At 42.0% G+C, this 27,079-nt stretch overlaps 1 protein-coding gene across 4 annotated transcripts in view; it reads right to left on the reverse strand.

The window, feature by feature from the left end:
* Nucleotides 1–27,079, reverse strand: part of CABIN1 (calcineurin binding protein 1) — a 206,308-nt gene that overhangs the window by 37,928 nt on the left and 141,301 nt on the right. For all 4 annotated transcript variants that reach the window (XM_073312662.2, XM_073312664.2, XM_073312663.2 and 1 more), the window contains exons 31-32: nucleotides 3,198–3,361; nucleotides 1,068–1,164 (exon numbers count right to left, since the gene is read on the reverse strand). In XM_073312662.2, the coding sequence (XP_073168763.2) occupies nucleotides 1,068–1,164; nucleotides 3,198–3,361 (261 nt within the window). The remainder of the gene's footprint in view (nucleotides 1–1,067; nucleotides 1,165–3,197; nucleotides 3,362–27,079) is intronic.

Consider the following 27,079-nt stretch of genomic DNA (forward strand, 5'->3'; position numbering starts at 1 on the left):
AACATCAATTTCATAATCTTCATTTTGGTTTCTAAGACATAACCTTCTCTTATGGTTAGAAGCTTGAAAAGTATCATGGACTCTGATCTAACATTTGAATGTCGTAGCTTTGCTGTAGTGAAATCTGCCTTTGGAATGTCACCAGAGGACACCTTCCCCTCTTTCAGGCCACAGCTGGTCTAACCTGCTATTGCTGGCATTCTTACTACACCCAGATGGAAGAACTGCAGTACATGAAAGGGCCAACTCCTTCAAACTTGTTTTCAGTAAGTTTATGAGCTTGTACTCTTCTTAACCAAACAAATCCTTAGGCCAGAGCTCTTCCCTTGATTTGTTTGCCTAATATGCTTCCAAGTTCCAGGACTTATCTACACAGCAAATTACTGCATGACAAGCCAGGATGTGAATCTACAGCACACTAGCTTGCTGCACAGTAACATCACTGTGGACACTGCTACATTGCAACCGGAATGCAGCTTGGAGCGCTCTACTCTAGGATTTTCATTGCACTGTGTCAGTGTCCACATGGGATATTACCACCGAAAAGCTGATGTGCTGTAGATTGGCACCCTGGCTTGCCACATAGAACTTGCCATGCAGACAAGCCCTGATACTGATTTAACTTGCAAACAATATGGAATGTTGGATGCTCACTGATTCAGCCGCTTAGCTCTTTTTCAGAGAGACATGAGACATATGGCTATTCTTTTATTCGTTTCACAACATGACTGGAATCTGAATGATACCAACATAACATGCATGTGGCTCTGAAGAAAAAGTATTAAAGAAACAAATCCAGACCTACAGAGTCTAGGTTTATTCTGCTAGCAGAGCCTCAGGTCATGTTAACGAAAGATCCTGGGCCAGATTCTGCTCACTAGCATTGTTTTCACACTAATGGAATTACGTGGGGGTAAGAGCAGTTATTTCCGACTTCCACAAGTTTAAGGAAAAGCAGAATTATACCCACTCTTCATGAATGTCTCTGGTTTTCAGCACTGAGCAATAGGCCACAACTGTACTGCACCACTGAAATTTTCTGGGCAGTTGCACAGATGCTTTCTTACCTCTGTCAGCTCGTTAAGTGTGTCCTCCAATACTTTCACTGTGAGAACAAAGGCTCTTTGTGCAAGAACTTGGCGATCTGCATCCCGTAAGTACTTTCTATGCCACAATGAGAAGATGAGAAAGCAAATTAAGCATCAAAAAGTTCTAGGGTTTTAAAAACAAGAATAAATGTAAACTTTCTAAAAAAGATAAAACCCATTTAGAACAGATGTTGCAGGAAAAAAAGCCAGCAAAAATTTACACTTCTACACTAAATTGCTTCAAACTTCCCCCATACCCCTCCCAAGTTTGAGAGGCACTTTGTGGAGAGGGGTATTTGTACTGGCAAGACGCTGATACTATTATCTATAGGTGTGAAAAATGTGGGAAAATGGTGTACAAATTTTCCCATACAACTCTTTCAATATCCCTCAAATTCTGGCCTACAACAACTCTGTTAGTCAAAATCTGGACTTCCCCTGAGCAGAGGATGTCAATTATGCTGAATTGTGAGGTGGTTTTTGGAACATGGATAAGCGTCCATTTGAGGCTAAAGGGAGGATCAGTAGATTATTTTGACTTGTGTTCCAAGTTGCCTTTGAATCCAGATTTCTAGAGTTAAAAAGCTAGTGAATTAACGCATATAATTCCTATTGATTATTTACATTAAATCCTAATTATTTACATTAAGTGCCACAGAAGCCTCACTGAGTTGCAATTCATAATTGTGTATTTCACTTTAAAAGAAACAGTTTTTAGAGAAAGTGTTCTCAGCAACCAGCTTCACCCATCCACGGTAATGAAAAACAGCATTTCAGCCTCAAAGTTGACTATTTCTAACCAGAACTGGCTACAAATGCAGAAACTACATTTAGTCAGAAATGCACCAACTGTAATGTGTATTTTTATAGTATTTACCTAATCAAACCTTTTTCTGTTTTGTTTTTTCAAATGAATGATTACTGAATAGATGACAATTTTCTGATTTATTACAACTGACAGTTTATTTGAATTAAGTTAAAGTCATAAAGAAAAACCCTCTTTAGTAAAACAAAAAATATCAAATGTAATTGGTACATGCTATATATACCCCAATATTTTCAGTTACAGACGCCTCACATGGCTATAGCTTGCTCTGGTTGGCACAAGCGGACCATATTTTAGATAAGTTGAGAATACTCTAAACTTCAGTTTAGAACTGTAAATGATTATGCTGTATTTTGAAAACAGCATGGACTGGCCTGGTATAAATTTAAAGCTTTCTGTCCTCCAGTACTTTTGATATGCTAAAAATTAACATATTTTTGGCTGCAACTTTGCTGAACATGTGATCACATATACATGAATGTACTGCACCATATGCAAACTCACAGGGTCTCACACAGTGAGCTGTGTAATGCTTCCAGCCACTACAGCCTGTTGCCATCCACCTTAATTTCAATTTCTTAAAAACTTCATCCTGTACATATTTCCTTCTCAGTAACCAACTGGAATTTTACTGTGTTTTTAATTTACCCTGCAATATTTAGATTCTGGCCTTTCTACCTATATATGCAGCTGACATTAAAATGACACTCGTTCAAATAAAATTAATGTAATTAAAATTAGATCACTCCTGTAATTAGATCAACTCCTATATGGTGGCAGTTGCCATCAGCCAGTTAGAGGCTAGTCAGTCACTCAGAAATTGCAGGGACACAGGAGTGCCTGAGCCTCAACTCCTGAACATGCCTCCTGTGTCAGAGGTGAGGAAAGGGGCGGTGTATGCTACTATGGTGCCTCTATGACACCTATGATTCTCCTCATATAAGAGGAATCCTCAGGTCAGGTAAGCCAGCTCACTGGCTGCTTTGTGCTGGAGGAGTGTAAAGCAGCTCTAGTAGGGATAAGAATCTGACCCCTAGAGTCATAGGCCTCAGTACCATTTTTAAGCATCGTCAAAATTCCTCAGAACCATATTAATTCACTCTCTTGAAATATGTTCTTCCTTCAACAGAAATATAATTTATGGTGTTATAGATCAGGGTTTTGTTTTTATTTTTTAAAGCAGTTAAGTATTTTCCCAAAGAGACAGAAAAATGGGGGGATGGGGGAATATTCAAAATGGAAAGAAAAGGTTTGTTAAATGAAGACTAAACTTATGGCCTCACTTTCCCTGATCAGGTGTCCTCTGCAGCATGGAGGAGACTTTCAGCAGGGTGTTGTAATCCTTGAGCTGAGACAGCACATTCAGCAGCAAGACAATGGAGCGGTTCATATGAGATGCAAAGCTGCCCGGGCGGTCGATTTCATCCACGGGGATTCGCCAGATTCCCTGCAAAGAAATGAAGAGAAGCAGCCTCTAAAGATGGATCCATGGTAAAAGACAGAATAGAAAACTAAAAATATGGACCAGGTTCCTCTGTGTTCTCTGGATACTGTTTCAGTATGAGACGGGGTACAATGAATGAACTAATGCAATGGTTCTTTAAATAAGGAAATTTGGATAAGGAACAGAGTCTTACAGAAGCCACAGTACGCACCTTAGATATATTTGCCAACGAATTCCTGAAAAAGGCAAGAGAAGGTTAATTATTATGAGGGGTTTTTCTGAACCTCACTAAGTTCAAAGGTTTTAGTGTTTTGGTGTTACAGAAACCAAATCCCATTATCAAACAAGACAAGTTAGCCTATCCTTGAATGCATGAATAAAATTTTCCTGATCTAATTCAGATACTCGCAACTGTCAGCCAGCTATTGTAGGAGTGTATCTTCAAATAGATTGTTAGCATAAAGGCGTCACCTGTTTGGAGGTTGCCAAGCATTAGCCATGGAGCAACCAACCTTTGGTCTGGTACAAATAATGGGATTCCTTACAGTTCAATTTCCCCACTGGCAAATTTTAAACACACTTGTGCTCACATCCTGAACACTAACTAAATCTTGGGAGCCAAAGGAATCTTTGGGAAGACACTGGCGACAATTGGACAGTTATAATTAAATTATGACTAGTCAGCATGGATTTTGCAATGCTTAACAAATCTGAGGGGACTTTTCCCCCAATATTAATAAAATATGTTTAAGATGGATGTTAACCAGATTTTAAAAATTATGTTCAAATAATATCCATACATCAGTAGTGGTGGCAGAGATCACTGACTGTCTGGACTGGGGCCATCTGAATAACAAATACTACTGTTGCTATACCAATACCAACTCTCCCACTATTTCCCTTGTTCAATGACAGAAATTCTCCAGGGGTACATCTGCAGAATGGAATCCTCATGCCATTTAATAAGGTTGTAGGAAGAATCTCATTGATTTGAGAATACCTGCTAAAGAGTGAACCCTGCTTTCCAAACTTGTCCAGAGAGCAAGATGTACAAATATTGAATCTTTCATTCTTGTTTAAAGGTCTTGTTTTGCTAATTTTAGCTGTACTCTAAATGTGAGCAAAGTTCTTTAGAATTTATTACAAGGCAGAAGTGAAGAACACATGAAGAGCTGAACATCAAAACCAGCTATGTAAAAAGCCTGTCCACGGTAGGTCTGCCTCCTACTCCTTTTTGGTGAATTTGCAGTGCCACCCCATATAATTTATTTAGACATTTGTAAACCTCTTATATTTTTCCCCCTATTTGGGGGCCAACTTTCCATGTTTTCAAAAGAGAAGCACTGACCCGAGCTATGCATAACGCACAGAGGTTGTTCTGCAGACTTTTCCTTCTGTTTCTTGACTTTAGCAAAGCTTTTGACACGGTCTCCCACAGTATTCTTGTCAGCAAGTTAAGGAAGTATGGGCTGGATGAATGCACTATAAGGTGGGTAGAAAGCTGGCTAGATTGTCGGGCTCAACGGGTAGTGATCACTGGCTCCATGTCTAGTTGGCAGCCGGTATCAAGTGGAGTGCCCCAAGGGTCGGTCCTGGGGCCGGTTTTGTTCAATATCTTCATAAATGATCTGGAGGATGGTGTGGATTGCACTCTCAGCAAATTTGCGGATGATACTAAACTGGGAGGAGTGGTAGATACGCTGGAGGGGAGGGATAGGATACAGAAGGACCTAGACAAATTGGAGGATTGGGCCAAAAGAAATCTGATGAGGTTCAATAAGGATAAGTGCAGAGTCCTGCACTTAGGATGGAAGAATACAATGCACCGCTACAGACTAGGGACCGAATGGCTAGGCAGCAGTTCTGCGGAAAAGGACCTAGGGGTGACAGTGGACGAGAAGCTGGATATGAGTCAGCAGTGTGCCCTTGTTGCCAAGAAGGCCAATGGCATTTTGGGATGTATAAGTAGGGGCATAGCGAGCAGATCGAGGGACGTGATCGTTCCCCTCTATTCGACATTGGTGAGGCCTCATCTGGAGTACTGTGTCCAGTTTTGGGCCCCACACTTCAAGAAGGATGTGGATAAATTGGAGAGAGTCCAGCGAAGGGCAACAAAAATGATTAGGGGTCTGGAACACATGACTTATGAGGAGAGGCTGAGGGAGCTGGGATTGTTTAGCCTGCAGAAGAGAAGAATGAGGGGGGATTTGATAGCTGCTTTCAACTACCTGAAAGGGGGTTCCAAAGAGGATGGCTCTAGACTGTTCTCAATGGTAGCAGATGACAGAACGAGGAGTAATGGTCTCAAGTTGCAGTGGGGGAGGTTTAGATTGGATATTAGGAAAAACTTTTTCACTAAGAGGGTGGTGAAATACTGGAATGCGTTACCTAGGGAGGTGGTAGAATCTCCTTCCTTAGAGGTTTTTAAGGTCAGGCTTGACAAAGCCCTGGCTGGGATGATTTAACTGGGAATTGGTCCTGCTTCGAGCAGGGGGTTGGACTAGATGACCTTCTGGGGTCCCTTCCAACCCTGATATTCTATGATTCTATGATTCTCTTGCTTTCCACAGTACTCTTTTTTCCAGCCATCCTTTTTTATATCAACACTTCCCCATTCTTCCTTCTGCTTCTTCCAACTTTATCAGCAAACTTAATCTCTTTATTACAGTTTATTTATTCTATATACACAGAATAGTAACTATAATTGTTCTGAAACTGACCTTTGTGGCACTACTGTCACTTCCCTCCACCCACAACTGTTACTTTTCACAAGCATCCTCTAGGTTTGATAGCACAGCTTTATCAAGCAGCTCACTATCTAACACTTATTGACCTTGTAGATTAAAAGTGCAAAATTGCATTGAAAGCTTTCTGAATGCACAAAATAAGACGGTAGAGGGAAAGGTCTCTTGGTTGTAAATATTTTAAAAATATTAAAGTCCTGTGACTATGCTTCTTGGCTGCACCTGGATGCACCAATTCTAAAGAGGATACACAAAGAAGCAAAGTCATCAAACTGGTTCCCACCAAATCCTCAAAAGATTAGTTGACCTCAACGATGGCAACACACAAGTAGATAAAAACAGTCTTCCCAGCTGATGCAGCCCTACAAGTCAATTTATTGTTCATTTATAAATGAATCGTTCGAATGGAAAGCAGCTAACTATGTAATCTCCTGGTTTGTTCTGACAGAGTCCACAACTCTCTACCTCATCTTTCACTTGCATTATGTAGCTCGCTCAGAGCAAACTTTAGGACATGACACCAGAAATCAGCTGACAATGCTTTCCTCCAGCTTCTTCCCATCTGCCCAGTAAACATTTTAACTACTTTCCCACACACACTGAGTATCATCCGGAAAGTTAGAGGATGATCATTTTACAGGTCTCCAAGCACGCTTTGTTTGAAAACTAAAGTGTGCGGCAGGATTACCACTCAGTAAACTATCTTGCAACAGGTTATGATATCAAATCATCTAACCAAAATTACTATTGGGGAAATAACTTTCAGGCAGCATTTAGCCGCTTGTGGAGAAAGGCTCACCTCCACGCACTTCAAGCCTCCAGAATGCTCAAGGTCAACTGAGCACAGTTTACAGTGTTACATTTCTACAGTTATGGTATTACCATATTTTGGTACTAAACAAGAAAAAAAAATTAATTATTCATGTACTTTGCGTAATCTTACCTACATACATACAGATGCTACTGTGCTGAAGAAAATAATCCAGGTGCCACTTACCTGTAAACTCATCTCCTTTCAATGTTCTACAATTACAGGATGAAGAAAGAGATTTAAAGGGAAGCTTCCTCATCAGTTCTTGCACTGACTTTTCATAGTCTTGCAATGAACTATACAGCTTTATACAAGTGCACTTAATTAACCATGACTACTCCCCTATGCTATCTACTCATCTGGTCTTCAGACCCAATCGTAAAGCATAAAGGAATTTGCCGTTAAGAACCAACTACCTTGCTTGCTTTCCCTCAACTGTCCTTTTGCATTGTGACATGAAAAAACACCAGATGTTTAAATAGTCAACCTGAATCCTACCAGGGCCTCCAGCTGAACCTGAATCCTCCTCAATCTCCCAATCTGAGTTGAGTTAAAGATACATCCTCATCCAGAGTACTCCCAGAAGAATCCCACACATATACATAAAGAAGGATCTAGCCAAGCCTTCACTGGCTGTCATCTATCTCCAGGGAAAATATATTTCTCAATTCAGAACACAAGAACTGCAATAAAAAAAATCTGCTAATCTCAGCAGTCAAAGAATCTGGAACTCTTAACTAGAACAAAACACACCATATAGATACACTTGCTGGAGCTGCCATGGAACTAACTGGGGAACAGACAGGAAAAGTTTACTCAGTCTGACTGATGTATCATTATGTTTTCACATCATTTGAAAAGTAAATTTTTTAACCAAATATCCCCTTTAATGTACTCATACTTAACAGTGCAGACATTTTAGACCCAGCACAGACTGACAACATTTGGAGTCCTCTTCAGGGTTTCTATTACTTATAATCACTATCCAGGCCACTTGGCAGAGGTTCTCCCACCCAGTCAGTCACTGAATGGAATTTATGTTCAAAACACCACTCTGTTGCACAGCTTGTGTGTGCTGGCCACCATTCTTTCAGCCTTAAGGCTCTCCTCCCCTTCTGCTACAGCCAACCGAGCTGCTTATATGAAACCAAGAGAAGGAGCGAGAAGCTTTAAAAAGCTTCAAATGCCTCCAGGGCCCCAGAACTCCAAACCTCCATAAACTAATACTCTGCATCCCCCAACGAATTTTACAATTCTGTTTTGCATTGTTAATAAAAATCTGCAGCTCAGTGAAAATCTGAGGACAACATAAAATAAACTGAAATTTACATCAAAATAAATACAACAAAGAATACTGTATTGATTGCATTATTCATTTTCACATTTATTTCAAGCTGCTGCAGAATTTCTATTTGCTGCAGAATTCAGCACGGAAGCAAGAGGGAGGACCTTGCTGCAGTCTTCAGTTCCAGCTTAATGCAGGGTACACGAAGGCTTCTAGACAGGATTTGGAAAGTATCCATTGTGCCCATCTCAGCCATTCTGAAAACAGATAGGCTGGGAGTGCTAACTGCTCCATGCTGCTTATCTGAGCATTTTTTGAAGGGAAGGGATTCCCTAGGGTTTAGGAATATCTCTTTGGGGAGAAAAAGCTGACAGTCCTCAACAAAATGAGGCTTCTGTGGCTTTCTACTGACACTATACAAAAGCACTCCAACAGATTAAGTATTTGAGTATTCTGGGCACAAGGCAACCTTCTCAGTATGCAAGTTACTGGATTAGCTATAGGATTTCTGTTCTTGGCAATAGCTCTTAAATGAAAGGAGTGGCCCTGGTCACACTCAAGATGTTCCTATCCAGTTGTGAAAAGCAATCCCCGGAACAATTACACTATAACTATAACAAAGTCAGGGCGCTTCAAATTTCATTAGGGTCGTCTCTCCTGCTTCCTCCCTGAACCTCTCAAGAGTGCAAATCACTCCAAAAGGGGGCAGAGATAGGGTCATGGCCCTTTCCCAGCACTGGCCCACAGAGGAGATCATACATATCAGGTAGGAGGGAAACATACTGGACTCCTGAGTCAAACAGGCTCTCTGACCACAGTTCTGGGAGATATTTTTCTTAAGTTATTTATGATACAAACTAAGACACAATAAAACTATTAACTAAACAAAGCAAACTGAGAGCCCAAACTCACCTAAAATGGAAGCAGCTAAAACAGATAATGACAAGCTGTTTGATGCTGGCATCAGAAATTGAAAATCTGTTCTGTTTCAGCATACGATTCCAGAGTATAGGAAAAGTAGAAAGGATGCTCTTTCTTCCCACATCTGTCCTTTTCTAGCAAGGGACAATATTCCTTCTGAATATCAACCCCTGGCCCTGCAGATTTTGTATGGGTGAGCAAGGAAACTTGTTCTTCACATTTCCATCTCTCATACCGTCTTAACTAACATCCTCTATCCAGAAGTTACTTCTAGTATTTTCAGAAAGTGCTCAGTTGAGAAGGAGCAGGAAAGAAGAAAAAGAAATCATATTCAAAGCTTTTAAGAGATGTGGATGAAATAGAAAGATTAAACTCAAAGCCATGTCAGCTAATAAAACCTACAGCAGCATCCAGAGGGAAAAGCATACATATTTCCTTAGACAAGGTGGATGAGGTAATACCTTGTATCGAACCAAATTCTGTTGGCGAGAGAGACAAGTTGTCAAACTTGCACAAAGTTCTTTTTCAGGTCTACATATTTTCTGGTATTCATTTCCCTTTCTCATTTCTGTTTTACACTATTTGTTTACAGCCACCTGTTTCACTAAGCACTTCTCTTATCCTCAACTAGAAGGCTCTGTTCCCCATCTGGGACTCTTGATGATGCCTGGGATTAATCTCCAGGCAAGTGGAAATCTTGTGAAGACCCAGAGAGTGCACAAAAGAGTGGCAATCCCCCCACCCCACCCACAATTATAAGAACATACAGACACAACATTGGGGGCAAAAGAACAGACGAATATTAGTCAACCTGCATAATATCCTTGCCAATGAAAGCACGCTGTCCTTGGACTAATCAAAAGTCCATAACAATATAGCAAACTCTAGGTGGAGGGAAGCCATTGACTAATATTGCAACAATCCAGATCTACACTGTTCTTTATTACATAGCAGCTTAAAGTCAGGAACTGAACTCTCTTAACCAAAAGGAGTGGCCTCTGGTTGCATTAAAGATGCCCCTGTCCAATTATGAAAAGTGTGGGTCATCTCTGTGGATATTCATATCCTAAAGCTACTTTTAAAAATCTACTTCTGGCATGAAGTTTCCACAACCCCCCCTCTTGCCCCCCATGGCATCTTTTTACAGTAAGACTTTCAACATGATCCAGACTAGGGGTGGGCAAACATTTTGGCCCGAGGGCCATTTCTGGGTATGGAAATTGTATGGTGGGCCATGAATGCTCATGAAATTGGGGCTGGGGTTCAGGAGGGGGTGAGGGTTCCGGCTGGGGGTGCGGGCTCCGGGGTGGGGCCAGAAAAGAGGAGTTCAGGGTGTGGAGGGGGCTCTGAGCTGGGGCAGGGGGTTGGGGTGCGGGAGGGGTGTAGGCTCTGGGTGGCGCCTAGTTCAAGCAGCTCCCAGAAGCACCGGCATGTCCCTCCTCCAGCTCCTATGCAGAAGTGTGGCCAGGCGGCTCTGCGCGCTGTTCTGCCTGCAGTTGCCGCCCCTGCAGCTCCCACTGGCCGCAATTCCCAGCCAATGGGAGCTGTGGGGGCAGTGCCCCCTGGCTGCCTCTAAACGTAGGAGCTGGAGGGGGGACATGACACTGCTTCTGGTAGCTGCAACACATGCGTGGAGTGGCCCTTGACGCTGTTCCCCAGTGGGAGCTCAAGGGCCAGATTAAATGTGCTGGTGGGCCGGATGTGGCCCACGGACCGTAGTTTGCCCACCCCTGATCTAGATTAAGATAAGACCTTGGATTCAGGGTCTGGAAAGTAAAGGAGTCAGGTTTGAGCTCTGTGGATTAAATGACTGGCTGTATTTTTCCTTCTCTAGCTCAACCCACTTCCTGCAGCCAACAAAGTGCAATATAGGGTAATAAATAGAAGTATCCTTAATCCTTGTTAATGGCATTACTCCATATAGTGTTGGTCTTGAAGACATCAGTGAGCTTGCTCCAAGAGTGATAAATTCCTGCTGGCTTGGAGAGCAGAGTCCTCAAGTTCAGAATCTCTGGTAACACCTAATCTTTCTTGATAAAGTAACATTTCTCTCTAATCCTTTCTTCCAGTTGCATTGTCTCCTGCAGCAAGCTTTTCTTATAGTCATCTTTCCTTTTAGCTCTGTCAAGGTTCTTTCCCCACTCTGAACCCTAGAGTACAGATGTGGGGACCTGCATGAAACCCCCCTAAGCTTATTTTTACCAGCTTAGGTTAAAGCTTCCCCAAGGTACAAACTATTTTACCTTTTGCCCTTGGACTTCATTGCTGCCACCACCACGCATCTAACAAATATATAACAGGGAAAGAGCCTGCTTGGAAACGTCTTTCCCCTCAAAATCCTCCCCAAACTCTACAGCCCCTTTCCTGAGGAAGGCTTGATAAAAATCCTCACCAATTTGCATAGGTGAACACAGACTCAAACCCTTGGATCTTAAGAACAATGAAAAAGCGATCAGGTTCTTAAAAAGAATTTTAACTGAAGAAAAAGTAAAAGAATCACCTCTGTAAAATCAGGATGGTAAATACTTTACAGGGTAATCAGATTCAAAACATAGAGAATCCCTCTAGGCAAACCCTTAAGTTACAAAAAGACACTAACAGGAATATACATTACATTCAGCACAACTTATTTTATCAGCCATTTAAACAAAACAGAAACTAACGCATATCTAACTAGATTATTTACTAAGTTCCAAGACTCCACTCCTTTTCTGTTCCCGGCAAAAGCATCACACAGACAGAGAGAACCTTTGTTTCTCCCCCCCCAGCTTTGAAAGTATCTTGTCTCCTCATTGGTCATTTTGGTCAGGTGCCAGCGAGGTTATCCTAGCTTCTTAACCCTTTACAGGTGAAAGGGTTTTTCCTCTGGCCAGGAGGGATTTAAAGGTGTTTACCCTTCCCTTTATATTTATGACAAGCTCTTTCATAATTCATCTACTGCTTCTCTCTCTTTTGATTCTCCTCTTCCATTTGCTCCTATTCCTCTTCATCTATTTTGCAAACCAGAACCACTTTTTGTAATATGGAAATACAGGTGGGTGCAGCAAAGGCAGAGAAAAAGCTGAAACAATTCTAGTGTGTATATTAAAAACATATTATATGAAGTTTTACACCCCACCCCCCTGGTGTTTGTGTTTTGTTTTTGTAAGGACTCTCTTGTTTTCTCTGGTTAATGACTCAGAGAAGGCTTGCCAACCCCTCTAGAATGTTTAGAAAAATTCTTCCAATTTTCCATTTATCTTCCTGATATGGAAGAGTGAGAGAACATCAAAAGTGTCATGAAACAAAACACGGCATTTGATCAGCCTGTGGCAGGGGAAGAGAGGACACAGCTAATTGCCCCTCTTCCTTGCATTTCCTTTTTAAGAACTCACAGGAGAACTGGACTACCATTCCATATCCTACCTCAGATCACAAGCAGTACATCCATATCTACATGTGTAAACACTGCTACTCTTGTACTTTTACTCTCAGCATTTAGAAGGTCAGGATTATGCATAGCCCAGTAGCATTAATTCTGCAGAAGAGCTGCCGGACCAAAACGGAGGTGTGAAAAAAATGCTCAGCCTGCTCCCACATTAAAGTGTCTGTGGGAAGGAAATAGTAAGGAAAGAGGGCAGAGAACCTACATTTTGAGCTTCTCTGTTCCAAACAACAGCAATTTTTTAACATGAGTTTTAAATTTAATATTTTCACTTCCTAGAATTAACATAATTTTACAAAGCTGAACACACTGTTTACATGGAGTTAGATTGGTTTTTACCACATGAAAAGCACATCCAAACTATCTATTCAAAGAATGTGAGAGAGAAAGAGAGATCAGACAGTGGGGGGAAAAGGGTAAGAAAAGATGAACAGTCATTTCCTCCTGAATAAGCAATTATCTAAAACTAGAAATGCCTTGTTAAGATGATGAGCTAAGGGTTCAGGCAAAATTAGTGAAACACAAACTGAAGTCTGCTGGTAGCCTTCGTGAATACTGGCTTTGGTCATTTGCCACAGTTGAGATCTAGGTGTATTTTGCTCACAGAAGCAGGAGGCTGGAGTTTTTACCCAAAATGTTCCAACATCCTTGTGAAATTTCACAAGGATCTCAGCGGAAATACTAAAATATACTCTTTTCATGGAAATGCACTCGATCAGTAAGGGACGGGGACAATGCAGCCATTCTGCTCAGTGGCTGCTGTAGAACAAAGACCAGGGGGAGGAGGAAAGGAAAAATAATTCAACTTGTGCTGTAACTTCAAGTGCTGTCCCTATGGCCGCTCCTCTTTAGGTCCATATACACCCATGTGCTTTTGGTCAGAATTTTTTGGTAGCAATGTATGTTTTGCCTATGCACAAGTCCTACAGATTCTCATGCCCCATACCGAGGCTACGTAGGGCTGCATAGGCGGACCACCCTCCGTTCCTTCTCCACCACAAAGCCCACAGAGGCGGCTCCAAAGCAGAGTGGAGGAGGGCGGGGAGCAGAACACCCACTGAGGGACACATCTTGAAGAACTCCAGTTACTGCACAAAGGGAGTAATCTCTCCTTCAAGCAATGTCCCTGTGGGTGCGCCACTTTAGGTGACTCCCTAGCAGTACCCCTTTAAAGAGGTGGCAGCTTCAGAACAGAGTCCATCGCTGAAGAAAGAACTGCGTTGCCTATTGCAGCTTCTAATCTTGCTGCATGAATTAAGCCACAGCACATGGAAATTGTGGGCACTGAGGACCATATTGCAGTCCTGTAGTTTTCAGCAACTGGAACATCTTTGAGTAGGGCTACAGATTAGAATGTGATCTAGTAGAGTGTGCAGTCACTCTTGGGTAGGTCGAACCTCAGGGAACCCATAAAAGGCAATAATGCATCCAGAGATCCCTTTAGAAAGCCTTTGAGAGGAGACAGGCATTCCTGTAGACCTATCTTCAGTGGAAACAAAGCATTTTGGGGGGGGGGTGTCTTCCTGAGAGGCCTCATTCTGCCCAAGTAAAAGGCTAACAGGCTCTCAACATCTAGAGCAGAGATTCTCAATCAGGGGTCCAGGGCCCCCTGTGGGGCTGCGAGCAGGTTTCAGGGAGTCCTCCAAAATAAACCAGAGAGCAAGGCTGGTGTTAGACTCACTGGGGCCCAAGGCAGAAAGCCAAAGCCCAAGCTCTGCCATGTGGGGCTGAAGCCAAAACCTGAGCAATTTAGCTTCACGGGGCCCCCAGTGGCTTGGGACCCTGGGTAATTGCCCTGCTTGCTACCCCCTAACACCAGCCCTGGCTTTTAATCTACTGGTTATGCAGAAAAACAGTTGCTGTAGCACAGGTGGGCCACAGAAAAAGGTTGAGAACCCCCATCTAGAGTATGTAGAGCCAACTCCTGTATAGACTGATGCCACTAAGAAGAAGAAGGAAAAAAAGGAAGATGAACAGTTTGGTTGATAGGAAATTCAGAGGACAGCTTAGATAAGAATTTTGGATGAGGTCGCAAAGATATTTTCTCCTTGGGGATGGAAGGAAAGGGAGCATCTGCCATTAAAGCCTCCATCTCCCTAACCATTTCTGCAGAAGTGAAGGCCACCAAAAAGGCAATCTTCATAGACGGATGTAGCAGCAAGCATGTAATCAGTGGCTCAAAGGGCTGTTTCATGAGAGGTTAAGAACCAGGTTGAAATCCAAAAGTGGAGCAGGGGCTCCAATCTGACGAAAAAGATTGATAAATCCTCTGAAGAATTCTCAGTGTGGTTGGATGAGTGAATACTGAGCAGCCTTCTAACAACGCTTGGAAAGCTGTTATTTCCGCTAAATGAACCTTGATGGAACTCATAGAAAGGCCGGATTTTTTTATTTCCAACAGGTAAACCAAGATTAAGGAAAGAGACAACTGGACAGGAGAAAAATGGTGCTGGTTATATGAAATGTGTTATATTTCGCCATTTTTGAAGGCAAGTATGCCTAGTAAATTCCTTTCTGCTATTTATCAGTATCTTTTGTACTTCTGATGAACATGTGGTTTCTAGTCCCAAGAACCATTGCAGAATCAGGCTTCTAGTTACAGGACATTCAAATGGAGCTTCCAATCTGCATCCTGAGACAACAATCAAGGTTTGATCAGGAGCTGCTATGGATGGCAAGAGGTGAGATAGATGGGGTAAGGAAACCAAACTTGTCATTTTGATTGCACCAACTTGGCCAAGACTTTGGCCTGGTTCTGTCTAATCTTGATAAGGAACTTTAAGAGCAATGGAGTTGGAGAATATGCATTAAAAATACCCTTAATCCATGTAATTAGGAAAACATCTTCAGATCGGGGATCGAGCCCCCATCTGGAACAGAATTTCTTGCACTTTGTGTTGGCTGCTATGGCAAGAAGGTCGATGTCTGGAAATCCCCAAGATAGGAATACTTTGTTGAAGACTTGAGTCCAACTCCCATTTGTAATTTAGGGAGAAATATCTGTTCAGGTCACCTGGCATGGTGTTTTGTACACTCAAGAGGTAAGAAGCCGAAACCACCATCCGATTGGCTATGTAGCAGTTCCAAAGCTTTATCACTTTGGTGCAGATTGAAGGGGAATGCGCTCCACTTTGATGATTAATACATGCATGCTATGTTGTCGGTCATGATCCTGATGGACTTGTTTTTGACTAGGGGAAGAAAGCGGAGGCAAGCATTTCTGACTGCCCTTAATTCCAACAGATTGATGTGCACGTGCTGTTCCTGTTGTGACCATTTGCCTTAGACAGTGTGAGGGATCAAACTTGCTCTCCATCCCAAGAGGGAAGCGTCTGACGTTAATATGATTGTATGGGGATTCTGGCTGAACAGGATTCCTGAACAAACTTTGGATGGATTAATCCACTAGGTAAGTGACTGTAGGACCTGTCTGGGTACACGTACGTGCTTGTTGGGTACATAAACAATCCGACCTATTCCTGGAGACATCAAAGATGAAATCTGGCATTTTGTGTCATAAAAACACAAGCTGCCATGTGTCCCAGAAGTTGCAGACACGTCCTTGCTGGAACTTGAGGGCTGAACTGCACTCTGTATAAGATTCTTTAGAGCAAGAAACCTGTCCGAGGGAGATAAGCTCCACCCATTATCGAATCCAGATGAACTCTTATAAAGAATAATTGTTGTATTGGGGTTGTCAAGTGGCTCAAGAGCATGAGTATCAACCATAGGGTAGACTGTTAAGAAGCAGGCACACCCCCCACATTGGTTGTCAATTCTATACTTAGATTTCTCCAACGAAGTATTAAGTGAAAACTCCTCCGGCACTTTAACAGCCTAACCACAGAGTACAGACTGGAGTATCCAAAGGGACTATCTCGCCACCTAGGCACGCTTACCTTTGTGATAGATGGTCCCTTATAACAAAAATCACAGCAATATTCAGGTTACTCCCAGTTTCACAGGACCAGTCATTTACGCCAGGTCAACTGCACCCTATATCTTACACTAAAGACAAAACTTGTAGCCAATCCCATAATAAAGTAACTAAAGATTTATTAACTAAGAAAAATGAGAGTTATTTACAAGGTTAAAGCAGGTAAACACACACACACAAATGAGTTACAGTCTTAGTTTTCAAAAGGTAATAGAAGTTTCTATAATAAGCAAGCTCTATATGTCCTTCGAGGTAGCTCATGCCAAGCACTGGGGATCTTTTGCTTACACTTAGTAACCCTTGCCCCTCAGATTCCAAGCAGAATAAAGACAGTTCCTTCTTGTTAGAGATTTTTATCTCCCTTCCCACAAAGTTCAAGCTGACGTGATGAGTTTACATGCATGTCTCCTCTTCATTCCATGGGACCGATGTGGGGAGAGGGAGAAAGGAATCCAGTTAACAAAGTCTTTGTTATGTGATGTTCCACAATGGCTCATTTGGTTTCAATGGGTCTTCTTGATGGGCAGGACCTAACACCTTCTGTAGGAAGCCTGCATTTTACATTAATTAGTGCTTCTTTCCTGTTTGATTACTTACACAATCACAAAGGATTACAATGCAAACACTTAATGTCACCTTATAACATGTGGTACAGATATTATAAGTGAGATTGATACATTCAGCATCCTACAAGCGTTTCATAAAAACTAAACACATGCTTATAAACTTAATATCTATTTTAACAATACTAATACACAGGTGAGCCACATAGGTTTCAGAGTAACAGCCGTCTTAGTCTGTATCCGCAAAAAGAACAGGAGTACTTGTGGCACCTTACAGACTAAAAAATTAATTTGAGCATAAGCTTTCGTGGGCTACAGCCCACTTCATCAGATTGCATAGAATGGAGCATACAGTAAGAAGATAGATGTGTATATATATATACACACACACACACACACAGAGAACATGAAAAGGTGACGTAAGAGGCTAATTAATTAAGATGAGCCAGTATCGGCAGGAGAAAAAAAACTTTTGTAGTGATAATCAAGATGGCCCATTTAGACAGTTGACAAGAGGGTGTGAGGATACTTAACATGGGCAAATAGATTCAATATGTGTAATGACCCAGCCACTCCCAGTCTCTATTCAAACCCAAGTTAACGGTATCTAGTTTGCATATTAATTCAAGCTCAGCAGTTTCTCACTGGAGTCTGTTTTTGAAGCTTTTCCATTGCAAAAATGCCACCTTTAAATCTGTTACTGAGTGGCCAGAGAGGTTGAAGTGTTCTCCTACCGGTTTTTGAATGTTATGATTCCTGATGTCAGATTTGTGTCCATTTATTCTTTTACGTAGAGACTGTCCGGTTTGGCCAATGTACATGGCAGAGGGGCATTGCTGGCAAATCATGGCATATATCAAATTGGTAGATGTGCAGGTGAACGAGCCCCTGATTGCATGGCTAATGTGATTAGGTCCTATGATGGTGCCACTCGAATAAATATGTGGACAGAGTTGGCATCGGGCTTTGTTGCAAGGACAGGTTCCTGGGTTAGTGTTTTTGTTGTGAGGTTGCTTCAGGTGGGGGGCTGTCTGTAAGCGAGAACTGGTCTGTCTCCCAAGATCTGCGAGAGTGAGGGATAATTTTTCAGGATAGGTTGTAGATCTTTGATGATGCGCTGCAGAGTTTTTAGTTGGGGGCTGAAGGTGACCGCTATTGGCATTCTGTTATTTTCTTTGTTGGGCCTGTCCTGTAGTAGTTGACTTCTGGGTACTCTTCTGGCTCTGTATTAGTCAGTGTTCAGCTGAGGTCTCGGGGCCTTGGTAAGAGCTGGCACCTGATCTGTCAGCGTCACAGTGGTCAAGATTAATTTCTCAAGATTTATCTGCATGCCTAGACTTCAGAATAGTAAAGCTGTTTGAACTGCCAACCATACCTCCTGATACAACTGACCCTTGAGGAGCCAATTGTCAAGGTAGAGAAAAGACTTATTCCTAGACAACAGAGGTAGGCAGCTATGACCACCATGATTTTTGAGAACAACCTTGGGGTGGATGACAGGCCAAAGGGTAGGATTTGGTCCTGGTAATGACTGTGATTGAAAGTGAAATGAAGAAATCTTTTGCGAGAAGGATGAATCGCTATGTGGCAGTAGTCATCTTTGAGGTCAAGGGTCGCAAACCAGTCCATTAATTCCAGGGAGGGAACTGTAGCCGCTAGGGACTCCATTCTGAATTTTAGATATCTGACATGCCTAATATTGGCCTCCAACCCTCATTTTCCCTTGGGTATGAGAACATATCTTGAATAGAACCCTTTCCCCCTGTGTTGAAGCGGGACTGGCTCTAGGGGGTCCTAGACTTAGGAGTGATGAGATCTCCTATGTTAGCAACTGTCCGTAAAAAAGGTCCCTGAAGAGTGACAGGGAAGGAAGTTGAAAGGGCAGGGTGGAAGGAAATTGGATTGTATAACCTGAAGTAACAGCCTCCACTACCCATTTGTTTGATCTTATGGGCTCCCAGCTTGATGAAAGAGAAAGAGGCAGTGTCCAAATTGAGGAATGGGGGCTGTCTTGTGCAGCTGATAAAACCAGGTCATTGGGTAGTCTGGATTCTCAATCAAACCATCAAAACTGGCATTTAGACAATGTTGCAGGCTGGGATAAAGCACCTGAGGTAGTTGCAGGCTTTTTCTTTGCAAACCTTGACCTCTTAGCCAGTGGTTCCAGTAGCCTACGGAAGGTAGAAAATTGAGCCAGGTGGGATCTTTGTGCCAATTGAGACCTGCTATATTTCTATTTGTTTGGAGACCTCTCTATCCCTAATGACCTAATTGTTGCCCTTCAGTTCTTTATGGTATGAAGAGAGTTGTCCATGGAATCTGCAAACAGCTTCTGGCCACTGAAAGGTAAATCTTCCACAGTTGATTGCACCACCTGTGGAAATCTGAACTAAAACCAGGAAGCTCACCTCATCGCTACTGTTGAGGAAGTAGACATAGCTGCAGTGTCTACTGCACTAAGTGAAGTCTGCCGTGAAGTTTTAGCCAAAAGCTGACCCTTCTTTATTATGGCACTGAACTATTCTCAATGTTCCTGTGGCAAATGGTCAATAAAAGCATTAAACTTCTCGTAGTTCAGGTAGTCATATTTTGACATCAGCACCTGGTGGGCAGCTATTCTGAACTGAAGTGCTGCTGATGAATAGCTCGTGTGATCAAACAGGTCCAGATGCATCTGGTCCTTATTGTAAGGGGTGGCTTTTTGAGTATGCAACCTGCCCCTTTCATTAACTGCATTTACGACCAGAGAGTTTGGTGCTGGATGAGAAAATAAAGACTCAGAATCCCTGACCAAGAAATAGTTTCTGTTTTATTTTTTTTCTTTTAAACATCAGCCCTTCAGAATGTAGGGAGGCACATGATGGAGTATGCCAGACTTCATTAATGAAGGAGGGCTTCATTAATGGCAGTGCCACCTGTGCTGAGGAAGAAGTGTGCTGCAGCTTGTGATGGGAATCCTGGACTTCTTCTAGGGGAATTTGCAGAGTGTTAGCAACCTGCTTCATCAGGTCCTGGAATCTCCAATCAAAGGTGCAGGGGTGCATGTGCAACTAAATGTAGCACTCACAGAACAAACATATCTAGTCCTGTCAAACTGTTCACCTGGAGTGAGAACGTGCCTGGAAGACACTGACCAGCGCAGGAGGTGGTAGAGATGCACTGCCTCAGGAGGATCGTGCCTCAGGCGGATCATGCCTCAGGCAGGCATAATCCCTCCTAGAACTTTAGGGAACACAGGAGCAGTATGCACACTACACCATTCTCTGGATGGTGCAGACTGCTCCCCACTAGTTCATCAGGTCAGTGCCACAGGCCAACGCGTGTGTGAGGTGGCTAACCTCTTGAGAGCCTTAAGAAGTAGTCCCTGTGCTTAGAGGAATACAGGGACCACTACTGTGTCTAATCCTTGGTTCCTTGCACCATTCCCCCTCACTTCCATTTGGGATGGGGGAGTGGGAAATGAGAAGATGTATACATATAAAATAGTGTGACAAGACTGTACAACTTTCTCTCTTGTATATGCAATGTTTTCTTTTTGGCAACTGGTAAACACCTCCTCAAACAGAGGATGAATTATGGATTAAGACTGCTAAACAACATATTCTTGTGCAATTTGATTCTTTTCTACAGGCTGTGACTCCTTGATACAAAGTTATCTCTGAGCTGTTTCCTTCTACCTTTTAGGGCAGGACAATATCAAAGATTTTTGCCAGCATATGATGTTTTAAATTAAATTTTTATACAAGTAAAAGCCCTAGCATAGGGGCAGTTATACAAGTAACATATCCTCTAAGAGTGTTTTAGTGGTACAAGTTTCAGAGTAACAGCCGTGTTAGTCTGTATTCACTGTATACAGCTCAGTTCACTGGATGCTCATGAAAGCTTATGCTCAAATAAATTGGTTAGTCTCTAAGGTGCCACAAGTACTCCTTTTCTTTTAGTGGTACAACTATACCAGCAAATCTATTCTACTATAGGTTAGGCCTTAAGACAAATTGGAAGTCATATAATGGGGGAAAAGCATGTACTCTTCATTCTGCATGAATCTAGTAATATCGCAGTCCTGTGCATGTCATACAAGCAACACAACATGCACACTGAGACCTCATGAGAAGGATGGATGAAATCAGTTGATATGACACAAATTCAGTTATGCAAAACTGATTTCAATCACAACATAGCAACATATTTGCTATGCAGCTAGTCTTTACTCCCTACAAAATAATTCTAACATATGCAATTTTCAAGCTTATACAGAGTTCTTCTTCAAGTCTGGGAAAGGTAAACAGACTCTCTCAGGTACACAGAGTACCTTTCCCAAACCTAAAGAGCAGCTCTGTGTAAGCCTGAAAGCTTGGTCTCTTTCACCAACAGAATTTGATCCAATAAAAGATATTACCTCACACACTTTGTCTCTCTAACATCACTCTATATTTAATATGGACATTTTCCACACCTGTCATCATCAAATTGGATTGCTGTAGTATGCTCTATACTAGTCTGCCATTGAAAACTGCTTACCGTGGAGGTGACAGAGAATGTAAAAGCCTGCTTGCTTTGCAGTGTTAGCCACAGGGAGCATATTATACTGGTGCTCCAAAGACTTCTTATTCACTTCTGAGTGCAATTAAAGGTGTTCACAGCAATTATTATATTGTCTGGGTTCTAGCTACAACAGACCAACTCTTTCGCAAAGGGAGGCTGAGACAGCCAAGATCAGCTGACATGCACTCACTCATTGTCCCTAGATTTGAACATCTCAAAAAGAATAGTTACTTACCTTATTGTTGTGCACTGGTAGGCCACATGCCAGCTCTTGCCAAGGCTTTAGGCTTCTTATAGATTTGTTGACCAGCAGGGTCCATTAGGGCTACCTAATGCATGTACCCCAAGCTTTCTCATGCACCCCCACCCACGGGCATAAACTATCCCTTGGCCAATACAGAATTCCAGAAGAGGAAGATGGGTTGTCCACATGGATTCCACAACCCATTTCAAAGAACTAGTACTTTAGGTGGATAATCACTTGAAGAAAATGTTATTTACCATAGATTCCACTCTTAGTGACTAATAAGCAGTTGGCTGTTTGCATACAGATGGGTACTAGAAGTTCTTCTTAACCAATGACTGCAGGACAGTCGCTACCAAAACAGAATCTGATCTGGTAGCCTCTGCCAAATAGTTTCTTGTAAATGTGATTGAGCTTCATGTAGCTGTCCCACAAATTTCAAAAATAGGGACTTGTCACAGTAACAGGGCTAGCTGCACTTCTGTCCACTTTCTGGTCATTCTGAATGCAACCTCTCAGGTGTCAGGCCTTGTGCCTTTACCTATCCCAGGATGGATTTCCACAATTCTCACATTCTTAGACAGGGCCCTGGGCTACGTTACCCAGTACTCTCACCCTAAAAGTTCAAATGAGTTCAGACACTTGCTGTTCCTCTCTTTAGCAGTCTGACTGGTATACCATGACAAAACATCTTTCTTAACATAAAAATATTGTTTATTTTAAACCATGGGGAAAAGCCCTGTAGAAAAAAAGGATTTTAAAACACAAGACTTAAAAACACTACAGACTTACTATCCCTTGATAACCATGATAGCCTAACTTCTTCAGACACCCCAGATGGTTCCGTCTCTCAGCCTGGTTCCCCCCAAAACTACCCCCCCCCCGAATGAGAGAGTTTAATTTCTGCTATCGTTCTTTTGAAATCCTGGTCCTTTTCTTATCCTGGCTTATCTTGAGCCATTTTTGCTTTCCTGCTTCCTCCACCCCCTTATTAAGATAACCTATTATATTCAAAATATAAACATCTCAATAACCAGGTCAACGTAGACTGTTATTAATTTCTTAGAGTAGCTCCGAATTCATCACAAGGACATTTTTCAAACAGGCAGCAAAGATTGCCAGAATGAGCTCTAATGCAGCTAGCTGGATCTAACATGTTCGTATATAGTTGGAAACTCATTCTGATAATATTTAAGTGTAAGGCAATATTCTCATGACCCTTTTATAAAACAAAAAGCCACAAGGAGTCTAGTTTGAGCCCCATCTGCCCTTTATGTCCTTGGGTGCATGGGGACCCAGGGGACACTTTTACACCAAAAATGGAATTCATGTAGACAATCACTCAAGGAGCAGGGTGTTTTTAATTCATGGCCATATGCACTGAAATTCAGTTATCCCGTTGGTCTCACAGTCCAAATCTGTTGAAGTTTAGCCCACCATGTGAATCTTTTGCCTGAGGAATAATGGTGGGTCACTTAGGTACAAGTGATCATGACTTGATCACATTTCTTATGTGTAAACAGAATAAAGTCCAAACCAGTAACATATACACTTGTTGCTTTACAAGACCAATTCCACCAAGCTGAAAACAATGAGGAGTCAAATTCATTGAGAGAATAATTTAAACAGAAAATGTGAATGATAATTGGAAATTGTTTAAGAACATTTTACTACATGCCCAAAAAGCACACAATCCCACAGTTGTGAAAGGGAGCCACACTGGTTAAAAACACAGCTGGGCTTGGAGGGGAAGTAAAGGTGGCTATAAAAAAATAACACTCCCCTCCACCATCCCACATACATAAAAAATGGAAGAAAGAGGAAACTGGTAGTAATAACTATAATCCAGTACCTAGAGAATGGGAGAAAATGGACAAGGAAAGCAAAAGGACATAAGGAGAAATCTATAGCCAGCAGACTTAAGGACAGTAAGAAAGGGTTTTTTTTAATGGTATATCAGGGGAAAAAACTAAAACTAAAACCACCCCAACAAAATATAGCAACCACAAAGAATGTGCCAACAAAGAGTTTCCAGTTGTACTGCTGTATCTGCCTCTGATCTTTCACCTGAGAAGTAGTGAAGGCAGTTGAAAGAAGACAGGGCAGTATGATTATGCTGCACTTACAGCAATGAACCCATAAGCTGAGAAAATCAGGAGAAAAAGATGTTTTGCAGAGTGATTCTGGAGTTAGTGTAGCAAATGGTAAATCCATGCAATTCAGCAGGTATCATTAACTCTAGACCAAGACATCAAGTTGTAGGTGCTGGATTAATCTGCTGTCACAACACTGGAGGAAGTTAGGAAGGAATGAACAAAAAGCAAGCAGGAATTTAAAAAAAAAAACAACAAAAAAACCCGGATTTGATGGCTCTCCCACCCCATTCCTCCATGTCTACAGAAGACTACAGTGCTCTTGACAGTGGAAGTGGGGACTCCCCTGGTGACATGGGGAGGGTCACATTCTTGTGGCTGCACTGGCCACAAAGGGAGCCATGAAGGGAAGCTTGGGCTGCCAGACTACACTGAAACCATATATGCAATCTAGTCCCATATCTATCTACATTAAAAGCCACCACAGGGGCATGGAAGGAAACTGGTGGTTCCACAGAAACATGCAGTGGAGGGAGACACAGTGCCATTCAGGGTCATGCATCTTTGCTCCTTCTCTTCTCATCACCTAGTCGCATATCCCCTCCTCCCTACAGGTTGCAATCTAACCAACAATTAGTGGATTAATGAACTGGACTTTTGCCTGGGACACAGGCTGAAATGTAAATTAAGTCCCAAGTGAAATATATTTTTTGCCTCAGCCTAGTTCCTAAAGAACTTTAATCTAGATCTCAAAACCACCACACAATACTGCATTATTTGCTCTGCTTATTGAGGACAGATGCCTTAAGATAATAGCATGAACATTCCAAATTTGGAATGTTGGGGTCAATTTGCTTCCAGCATCATTTGGAAGACACAATTACCTGTAAAGAAAGAAAGGGAAGAATTGTTTTTTTTGCAAAAAAATCAGCTCATGTTCAGGTGGATTTGATCAGATCAATTAATAGAAAATGCTTGATTAATTTATGCATTAATATATTAATTATAATTAATAGCAGCAATGATCATTTATAATATATTAACAATATAGTAATAAATATATTGACTTATTATAAATTTAGCTTTATATAAAGGTGCATGTCACCATCATATCTAGACATATTTCACTGAAACCATCCAGTCTCAGTGCTATTATACTAGAGGTAAAAGAAGTACTTATCAGCATGAAGAACAGTATTATTCATTGAGAGCTAAAGTGAATTTTTAATTTGAACCTTTGAATGATGCAAAACCCCTCATCCTCAAACACTGCAATGTAAGTATTGCACTATTAGGGAGTACCTCTTCCTGTTATAATAGTCAATCTAGTGGATCAGAAAGTGTTCCAACACATGTGATTTGAAGAAACTGTCAAATGCATATTTTATTACCTTGAATATCTGAGTTTTTGACACGCTATTTGAGCTACTTAATATAGTACACAGGCTGTAACAGACAAAGAAAATTTTACCAGTGAAATGACTAAGAAATTCCTGTGTACTGTTGCCAGAATGCCTAGAAGAGTCATCTTTTACAGAAGCTTTCCAGGTAGGGTTTTTGGTGTGCCATTTTCACACCCCTCCCCTCTGATCAAACAAAATGTTCTTTCTAAGGTAAATGCTCTTCCCCCCCATCTGCCAATATCCTGAATCCCTATATTGGAGCCTGTATGGCCAGGCCAGCTTTGAACCCCTAAATTTACAGAACATCCTCTGCATAACAGTGAACACTCTAAGACACAAAGTTAAAGAGAACAGGAGTACTTGTGGCACCTTAGAGACTAACAAATTTATTTGAGCATAAGCTTTTGTGGGCTACAGCCCACTTCATCAGATGCATAGAATACATCTTTTTGCAGATACAGACTAACACGGCTGCTACTCTGAAAGTTAAAGAAGCGCAAGATTATGAAGGTCTGAGAAAACAAAGAAAGCATTTCAGGTGATGTTACAGTTTTCATCTCTTCTGTATGCTTATATAAACGTATCACCAAGTTGGGCTCCGATCCCATCAGATATCGGAAGCCAAATAGGGTTGGGTCAAGTCAGTACTTGTATGGGAGACCTCAAAGGAAAATTCATGTGCTGTAGAAAGCGATAATCATTCAGTCACTGATTCTTGAATCAGTAATAAAGGAATGTCACAGCAACACATTATGGATTGCACTGGAGGAGGTCTTACCCCTTGGATAAAACACAAAACAGAGGTCCTGAGTAGCTTCTATGGCAGTTTTCATGAAAGAAAAACATTTATACTGCATCCTCCACAACAATGTCACAGAGCATCTGATAACTAAACTCAATCAAATTATCAGCACTGAGGCCTGGTCTACAGTACGAGGTTATTTCAGAATTAGCTGAGTTAATTTGAAATAAAACTGTCTCATGACCAAACTGTTTTTTTCGATTCAAAGGGCTCTTTAATTCGGTTTCTGTACTCCAGCTCAGCAAGTGGAGTACCACTAAAATAGAGATTGCAGTTCCGGGTTACAGGTACTGTGGACGCAATTCGACATTATTGGCCTCCGGGAGCTATCCCAGAATGCTCCCTTGTCCGCTCTGGACAACACTGTCAACACCGATGCACTAGCCAGGTAGGCAGTAAAAGCCCCGGGAACTTTTGAATTTCATTTCCTGTTTGGTCACCGTGGTGAGCTCATCAGCACAGGTGACCATCAGCACAGTCCACCATCACAGGTGACCATGCAGAGTCCACCATCACAAGAAACCACGCAGTCCTGGATTTGTAGACGAGCTCCAGCATAGTCCAAACGGGAGGTACTGGATCTCATTGCATGTTGGGGAGATGAATCTTTTATGGCAGAACTAAAGTTCCAAAGAAACAAATGCAAATACGTACGCTAAAGACTCCAGGGCCATGACGGAAAGAGGCTACTCCAGGGACACGGAGCAGTGTTGTACAAAAATCAAGGAGCTCAGGCAAGCGTACCAAAAAGCCAGGGAGGTCAATGGGCACTCTGGGTCATAGCCCCATACATATCGCTTCTACCGTGAGCTGCATGCAATTATGAGGGGCGACGACACCACTACCCCACCACTGTCCGTGGACACCTGCAAGGCGAGAGTTGTACGGAGCAAGGAGGAAGATTTATTGGAGGAGGATGACGACGACGACAGTGCACAGGCGGCAAGTG

This window comes from Lepidochelys kempii, chromosome 15 (assembly GCF_965140285.1).
Source record: "Lepidochelys kempii isolate rLepKem1 chromosome 15, rLepKem1.hap1, whole genome shotgun sequence".
Classification (NCBI taxonomy): Eukaryota; Metazoa; Chordata; order Testudines; family Cheloniidae; genus Lepidochelys; species Lepidochelys kempii.